The 8818-nt window shown below is 37.0% G+C and overlaps 2 protein-coding genes across 3 annotated transcripts; both read right to left on the bottom strand.

Moving 5' to 3' along the window:
* Positions 1-952: 952 nt before the first annotated feature.
* On the bottom strand, positions 953-2896 carry LOC105274832 (splicing factor U2af 38 kDa subunit). Its single transcript, XM_011331316.1, has 5 exons — positions 2740-2896; positions 2553-2640; positions 2131-2197; positions 1763-2051; positions 953-1683 (listed from the first exon to the last, which is right to left on the bottom strand). The coding sequence occupies exons 1-5, from the start codon at positions 2781-2783 to the stop codon at positions 1449-1451; spliced, it is 723 nt and encodes a 240-aa protein (XP_011329618.1). The 5' UTR covers positions 2784-2896; the 3' UTR covers positions 953-1448.
* Positions 2897-3349: 453 nt separating this feature from the next.
* Positions 3350-8403, bottom strand: LOC105274909 (acyl-CoA synthetase family member 2, mitochondrial). 2 transcript variants are annotated; one of them, XM_011331426.3, is made up of 9 exons: positions 7989-8403; positions 7158-7303; positions 6447-6969; positions 5249-5432; positions 4805-5014; positions 4572-4706; positions 4301-4414; positions 3977-4213; positions 3583-3870 (listed from the first exon to the last, which is right to left on the bottom strand). In XM_011331426.3, exons 2-9 carry the CDS (start codon positions 7258-7260, stop codon positions 3583-3585), a joined length of 1794 nt encoding a protein of 597 aa, XP_011329728.1. In that variant the 5' UTR covers positions 7261-7303; positions 7989-8403. The 2 variants fall into 2 exon arrangements, with proteins under 2 accessions (XP_026824521.1, XP_011329728.1); XM_026968720.1 differs by lacking the exon at positions 7989-8403 and having other exon boundaries at positions 3350-3870; positions 7158-7260.
* Between the last annotated feature and the right edge of the window lie 415 nt (positions 8404-8818).

The following is an 8818-nucleotide window of genomic DNA, read 5'->3' as shown; positions in this document are numbered from 1 at the left end:
TAATAAAAATATGCGCATTGAATTAAACAAATCGACAGATTTAAATCGCGTGCTTTTGCGGAATATGTATCGTAAATTGACCCATCAAAGTAACAACACGCGGTGAAAGAAAAGTTGGTATAAAAATCATAAACAATTATTTTACTCGCGCGCATTAAAGAATTTCATAATTGCGATTAAAATTTATTATCCAATTTATATGCATAATTTTATTTCGATATGCACTATATTGGTAGACTCTTGATTATGTATTGTGCGCGTTCGTATTACAAGAATTTGTAATCGCGTTATAAATTTCGCTTCGAGCAGAAAGGTGTAAAACTCTTTTCAATTAAATCCAAATACATTTTAAGATAAATCCGTAAATCCGTAAATATCGCGCGAACAATCTTTGCATGGACATTGTGAAGCAGTCTTCGCACATAGGTTGCGCAACAATATTCGCCAAATATTGCGGAAATAAGCTTCATCATAATGCGATTCATCGTAGGTCCATTGCACGCCGCTAGTGAAGTGAATCTTGTTCGGACATATTCGGAGATATTCGTTCAACGACGTTAAAAAAATCACGAATGTAAAGTGCAAAATGTAAACTGAAATAGACTGAAGTGTAATCGTTGAGAGATGCGTAAAAAGGCAAGGAATTCCGCAAATCGCACTGATTCAGAAGGAGAGAACTATATAGATGTCTTTTAGAGTTATATTTCGAAAAAAAGACAACAAATTTCATACATATAAAAATCTTTTTGCAGTCACGATTATTACGATCAGATATTTTTTGTAGGAACATTATTGTTTTATATAATATTATTTTATATAAACTTTTATATTTATTTTATAAATTTATATGTATCATTCAATTCAATATTTAATTTCAGTTATTAATTAGGGATTAGATATTCAATTTTTAATTAGGGATGACATACAAGTAACAAATTAACAATAAATAATACTGTTGTGCAATATATTTATCATGTATTTCATCTAATTTTGTTAATAAAATACCCAAAATAGACATTACAATTATAGAACTCACATCAATTAATGACTATAAGGCAGACATTAATTATTTTTAAATCATTTGAGAAATTAAAGAATCATTCTTTCTTGCATGTTCTAATAACTCAGTCACAGCGAAATGAGTTTTACTATATTTCCTTTTGTCTCTGTTATAATATCTGGCAAGATATATCTCAAAAACTAAAAATGGCAAAACTCTTGGTAGGACGGTTCGAAAATTGCCGCAGTGAAAGAATTACTTGTCGGTAAGTGCCAAGAAAATATCAATCCTTTGACTTATATTAATTTACGTATAGCTTATGTGCTTTTGGTTTCGTATGATTTATTGAAATGTTGTGAATCAAACAAACTCGTGGAATAATGCACTAACAGATCGATAAAGCAAATACACGTGGATACAAAGCAGAAACAAGTCGATGAAAATCTTATTAATAGCGCCCGGACCGACCGTCCCTGCCCTTTTCGTCCCTGTTCTTGCGCCGATCCTTGGATCTAGATCTCCTGTCGCGTGACCTGGACCTCCTTCTGCGATCGCGACCTCGTGACCTCGATCGTGATCTCGAGCGACCCTTGCCTTTCTTCCGGCTGTACAAGTATCGACGGAGCTCACGAGAGATTGGCTTCAGATGCATGAAATTACAAAATCCAGAGCGGGTGCACTCGCTGGAAACACAACACACGTACGTTCCGCGGCTTTTCATCTATCGTGTCTCACGTGTAATCACATTTAGCTGACAATTACCCCATCTCGTACTGGCGACAGCATGCCTCACGGAAATCGGTGACAGGCGAGAGCTCAGCGTACACCGGCCTGCCACCAAACCAACGATTATTCAGATCGTTTACTGCCCTCTCCGCGTCCTCCTCCCTACGGAACTTGATGTAAACGTTGCCGACCAGGTGATCGCCGAGATTGTCGCACACGTTCATCTCTTCGATCTCACCATACTTGTCCTCGCACTCAATGAAAACGTCCTCGAAAAAATTATCGTAGTGCTCCTGCATCTCCTCGTCCGACACATTCGCGACCACTGCCGCAAAACAGAGACAATTGTCAATTGTCAGACTGCGTGTTTTTCGCTAAAGATAAATTGACACACTAATACTTACGGTGAGAGCCATCTGCGCTTTTTGCAGAGTTTTGAGGGTTCACGTAGAGATTCTGGAGTAGACACGTCTGAGGAATACAAATGTGGATGTGGATGTAAACGATACGTACCAATTAAAATTCATCTCTCTGATGGATTTAAGTTACAATTGTGTAATCCATATAGAACACACAGCCTATATATACTTGAGAATATTGATGAAAATTGCGTTACCATATAACGTACAATCGAAGAATTCAGTCTTCCACTAACGTTTACGAGCGTTATTTTTAGAGTAACTTACTCGAATTATCGTAACTTATGATAATTCGAGTAAATAACGCTTGCGTAAACGTAGTGTTGATCTCCCATTGCGATGGGAATGTTGCGGGTGCAAACTGACGCACACGAAAACATATCGCGAGTATTGTTATGCTGCCTTACCTGACTGAATGTAGGCTTATTGTGAATTCGCGAGCATCGATCCCCATGCCGGCAAGCGCCTATCTTGAAATAAAACGAACAGTTTACTCTGAAAAAGACAGACAGACAGGCGTTTACGTTGCGATCATAACCTAATCGCTTTGGGAGAATGCCAATTATGTCAAGTCGCTTGTCGTTTAGCACTCACTTATCCTTCTCGGTACCAAAAATCGACGCCAGATATTCTGCCATCGTGCAAAATCCAACCGATTCGATCAAGCTTTACAATCGGATCGCTGAAAAGCTCTCGTTAAAAATCAAGTAACATTTCGCGACAACGTGACGCGACACGTATAGAGAACTGCTATACCGACACTTCCTACTCTAGTAGATACGCGACGTCTCGCATTACGTGTGGCTGTGTATGCATGTGTTTTATGTCATTAATTGATTTTTAAAAAATTCTTTCGGATTTGCTTTTTATTTTTATCAAAAAATCCGAAGGAACTTTCAATTCATATTATATAGATAATTGTATTAAATATATTATATGTATAATTATATACATTGCGTTATGCTGATTACGTAATATTATTGGATCAGTCAAAAAGATCGATTCGAACTTTATTTGCGTCAAATTTTACTTTATTGCATTCAATAGAAACAAATTATTTATCAGTCAAGTAATCGTTGTCTATATGTTATAGACATTATCATTGTATAAGCCTGTAAATTGATTTAAAAAATTGAGAATCAAACCAAATTAAACTTCCTGACTGACCCAGCTAATGTTATATTAATATAAATAAGTAATTTGCTTTGTGGGATCTTAATTTACATGTATTTTAATTATAGTATATATAACATAAAAAGGCTTTAAAAAGGTGATGTACTTTTTATCGACGCTGTGAAATATATTTTTACACGATCCATAAGAATAATAAATCTATATAAAAATATTATTAATTTGTACTTGTTAACTTCTATATTATTATAAACTATTATAAAATATTCAGTAATAAAATTATTCGATGTTAATACATAATTCGTGTTATTTAACCGGTATCACACCGTCCCTCTCCATCTGTTGCCTTAAACGAAATTTCTGAATCTTTCCGCTGCCAGTTTTGGGATAACTGTCCACAAACGCTACGTAACGCGGTATTTTGAAATGCGCTATTTTGCCTTTACAATATTCCTTCAGCTCCTTCTCCGTCATCTCTTGGCCATCGCAAAGCTGAATACACGCGCAAATCTCTTCTCCGAAAACTTTATCGTACGCTCCTATGACCTGCACTTCCTGTATCTTCGGATGAGTCATCAGCAAATTCTCGATTTCCTGAAATGCAAAATCAGCGATTTACGTAATGCAGACTAATAACAATATACCAGACATGCACATCACAATCACGCAGTGATCAACGGGATAGTCCATATAGTCTCACCTTAGGAAAGATATTTTCCCCTCCTCGAATAATCATGTCTTTGAGTCTCCCGACTACGGCGCCATATCCGTTCTCGTGCAATATGAACTGATCGCCGGTTTTCAACCAACCATCCTGCGTCATCATCTTTCTCGTATTTTCTTCGTCATTCCAGTAACGCTTCATGTTGGCGTATCCGCGTATCCAAAGTTCGCCAGGTGTTCCATAAGGTACGGGCAAGCCGTTTTCATCGACGACCTTTGCAAAAGATGCAAGAAGACCTTATTAAAACTGAAGCCTAGAAACAAGTTGACTGCCGGACGACCGTCAAACATTTATATCTACCATCGCTTCGATGCACTTCGCCAATTGACCCACAGTAGTATCCACGAGATGATGATCGTCATGGAGCAATCCTTGAAATACTACACCCGTAGACTCCGTGAGGCCATACAAACTCTGCAAGCGCAAATTGATTCTGCTATTAATACGATGATTCAAATTTCATCGCATTCAATCTGTATTCCAAGAGGATGACGATGCTGATCGATGAATCCATCGCGAACGAAGGACATGATAAACGATGAAGGATGAGAAGCCTCGCACTCGGATTTACCATTATATTATTGAAGCCAAGCACGTCCCGTATCTGCTTGAAATGTTCTGGCGTACTGGATGCACCAGCGATAAATCCCCAGCGAAGACTATTCGTGGGTAACTGCAAACGCTTCTGCGTCTCGATCACGTTTACCTTGAGACAACGGGAACAGATGTAAAATTTTGTCGTCACTAGATCAAATGGCAAGTTTTCGGCAAATCTAGCTTGTATCTTTTGTTGTTTTTGCTCACCCACATTGTTGGTGTCCCGTACATCGCGGAACACTTTTCCTTTGCTATCGCTTCTAAGGTTTTTATCGGATTGTAGGAGGGCGCTTCTATAACAATAGTGCAGCCCGCGTTAAGACTGAGTGTTTGGCCCATTAGTAAACCGAATGCATGGAATAATGGTACATTTAGACATATCTTGTCTTCAGTACTTATTTGCGCTCTTCGGAAGGCCTGTCGGCATAGAAAATGCATACAAAATAAATCTTTTTTATTTACTATAATTAAAGATTCTATTCTATTGATTAACATTACTTAAGAAAGTAGAATCTGGTAGACGCAGTTGTTATGAAAATATTTTTTTCCAGACTTTTTCGCAACGTAGAACATTTAAACGCCTACAGAATAGTCCCATCATCAAAGAGCTCATCATTAAAATCACGTGATTTTTTATTACTTATATCTCACCTCTTTGGAATTATTTACAAAGTTCTTGTGAGAGAGCACCGAGGCTTTGGGTTGTCCAGTCGAACCGGACGTGAACTGTATATTATATTCGTCATCGCAGGAGATCTCGCTCTGCTCGGCGGCAATCGCATCCACTTCCGTTCTCGTTGCCAGAGCCTCGACATCGACGAAACGACGCGTACCACTAGGAATTAGGGAATATCGTTTGCATCGTTCTCTTAATGATACTATGTTAGCGAGAATGTGAACGGATAAACCTCGATAAAGCCATTAACGTGATTGCGCCATGATTCTTGCACAGGGCGAGCTTGTTAATCAAATCGGTCGATCGGCAAAAGTGGAAGAACGATGATACGTAAAGGGAAACACACGATGCGAAAACTCTCCCGTATCAGCGAGATGTAAAATCGAAGAAAACGAAACAAAGAACACACGTCGAAAATATGAAAAATTTCGAAACGAATTGAAATCTCAAACGTTTATAAAATTAATAATAAACACTCGCCTTATCGAAACCATTTTGCTTTAAACTCCATCATCATCTTCCGGATACTTTAAATCGCTCGTAAATTCGTTCGCAGTCTCAAAAATAATTTTATCAAATGTTCGAGAAGAGATTGATTCGAGATATGTGCGCAGTCTGAATAACAAAAATCATAAATTGTCAAAAATTATCTTTTAGATCAAGTTTTCATGTTTAACAAATATTACGTATGATATATGTGTTGATATCTGCAGGGGAACCCGAATGCACGTGACGTTTGATAGAATAGTCCTTTACGTTCATAGACGTGCCCTTAATCCATTTCGTAAAGCCGAGCGAAAGATTCCCGTCAGTCAAAGTGCGAGGACTCACGCGATACTTCTTGCATATCAGAGGTGTATGAGAGGCGAGTGTTCAGCTGTATAAACGTGTTAAAAGTTCGTGAACGAAAAATCGTGAGCACGCGTTCAAGCTCGCAGTTGTTTAAGAAAAGGCAAACTCGCGTTTGCAAAGAATATGAGAATAATAATAGCGTCGATTAAAGCGCAACTCATTGCAAAACATATTTATCGAATTTATGTAAATTCATGTAAGATTAATTCGCGATAAACATTAATTCCATAACGTCTCGAATATCGCTTTCAAGGCAGCAGCTATTAATAAATAAAAAATTAATTTTAATAATCGCTTGTCAATTATTAATGAGTCTCTTACGTCACATGATCCTGGGAATAAATAATAATATGTTCCAAAGTAGGGCACGTTGCTTTGACCGCGAGCAGCATCTTTGGATAATTCTGCGTTTTGAACGTAGCAGGCGAGACGATCGCTTTTATGCCAACCTTTCGCAAACAGAATTCTAATTCACTTTGCTGGTAGGCCGGATTAATGTTGACGTTGATTAATCCTATTCTCGATGCGCTCAAGGAAGTTATGATCCATTCGATGTCATTCGGACCCCAAATGCCCAACCGATCGCCCTTCTTCAGGCCCAGCTTCTTCAAACCTGCAGCCAGCGTGTCAACTCGTCGGCGAAGATCGGAGAATGTTAAACTGACATTTTGGTGATTCGAAATGACGCAAACTCGCTCGGGCCACGTTGCAGCTGCTTCACTTAATAATTCACCGATGGTTTGGTTCGACAAGGGAACATCACTTGGATGGAACATGTGAGCAGCTTTGGTCACTTGCGAAGCGGCCCTCGTCTGATTGTTCAACTTCCGAAGCTGATATCGCCCTGTAATGATCAATCGTAACATGAATAAATCGTAATTTTTAAATGTGACCGGCCAGTATTCATCGTTTAGCAGTTTTTTATTATTACTACAAATTATTGTTTGCTTTTTGTGTGAAAAACCTCAGATAATCTTATCGTCTATTTGATTCCTTAAAAAGTAATTTGTCTATTGCAATTTCTTTACTCACCTCTAAGTTTAGTGTGTAATAGAGAAAAGCATCGCGAGTAGTTTTGGTAATTTAAAGTCCCGAACGCGATATTTCGTGAAATCAAACTGCACGAAAGAACCATCTTTCCAGTTTACAGTTCCACTTATACTTGCGCGAACAGCTTACTGCAGAAAAACAAAACAGGTACTGAAATTTTACATTCAAATAGAATGACTATTAATAATTAAACCAAGACTCGCCGCAGAAAAACAAAACAGGTACTGAAATTTTACATTAAAATAGAATGGCTAATCAAGCTGCGGTATTATCTCGTATGCATAATCAATGTTGCATCAATGTTTCAAATTATCATTTAAATTTAAATATCATTTTGCATATTTGCATATAATATTGTCTTTTATAATCTCAAAGTCACATTTTGAAATATTGTTTGTCTCACAGACGTTGTTTCACGAGAAAAGTTCCATCTTATATCCATCCACTTGCTTTTATATGGGAAACTACTTTTTTACAATTACATTGCATTACGATATTTACACTCTACACGTATTATTTACCAACTGTTAAATATTTTGTTAAATGTCTTTTTATTTTTTATTGTTTATATGAATAATCATGAGATATTTGTAAATTAAAATTAAAGAGTATCTCTTAGCATGACTATGCATAAAAGTATATGTATAGCCAAGCAGTATATGCTAGTATGTGACAAACAGAAGAACCATCAAACGTCTATTACATGTGAAGATCACGCGAGTTGAAAGTAAAAGCGAATTACAAAATTGAGATTTCGTTCTCTGTAGAATTTTATGTCTGTTTTATTGTAATATCAACGCAATATCGACATACCTTTCTCTTCCTATGTCCTTTCTCGTTGTATCTATTTCACACGTTGACGTACTGAGACACGATTGTTTGAAATAAACTACGAAATGCTCGAAGCGTGTCGTCCGGCAAGGCAGAGATTTATAATGCATTCAGTATCGAATATATATCGCGCGAGTAGAAATAGCCGTAAGATGAATGTATCACACATTGTCACTGTTTCACTGCAATGCGGAGAACGTTCTCATTTTAACTGATATGTTCATCAATACAACACTCGTGTAGAACATCCCGTTCATTATAGGATTGTAATAATAGATAAGCAGTAAATATAGATAAACACATCTTGTATGTAGATAAGAATAAATACTGTGTTCATCTGGTCAGAGAAGCAAGCCTTACAAAATATCATGTAATTAGCTATGAGTCTGATTTTTTATCTCTCGTCTTGATAGCCATGTGTTTAGCAATGTAGATTAAGTTATGACTTAATGAGAACGCAATGATTGAATTCATCATTTGAACGACTTTCCATAGATAACGCGACTTTCCATAGATAACCCCCCTTCTATGTAATCTTTTTTTACGTTATTTATTTAAATAACAGTAAAATAAATTTAATCTGGATTTTCGTATTTCTCTAAGACATCGTATTTATTTGAAGCAATTAAAACAATTATACGGCATCTGCTGCTTTGTCGAAGTGCTGATTTCATTAAACAGAAATTAATATTAAATAGCCGATCGTTTTCATTGCGTGATTGGCAGGATGTCGTTACACATAAATTAGATGTCATCAAACAGAAATTAGTATTAAAGAACTTCCACATTTTTATCGCGTGGCGAGAAAAAGC

The sequence above is a fragment of the Ooceraea biroi genome, chromosome 3 (genome assembly GCF_003672135.1).
Source record: "Ooceraea biroi isolate clonal line C1 chromosome 3, Obir_v5.4, whole genome shotgun sequence".
In the NCBI taxonomy this organism is placed as follows: Eukaryota; Metazoa; Arthropoda; class Insecta; order Hymenoptera; family Formicidae; genus Ooceraea; species Ooceraea biroi.
The sequence above is the reverse complement of the archived record's forward strand: the minus strand, read 5'-3'. Positions and strand labels throughout refer to the sequence as shown.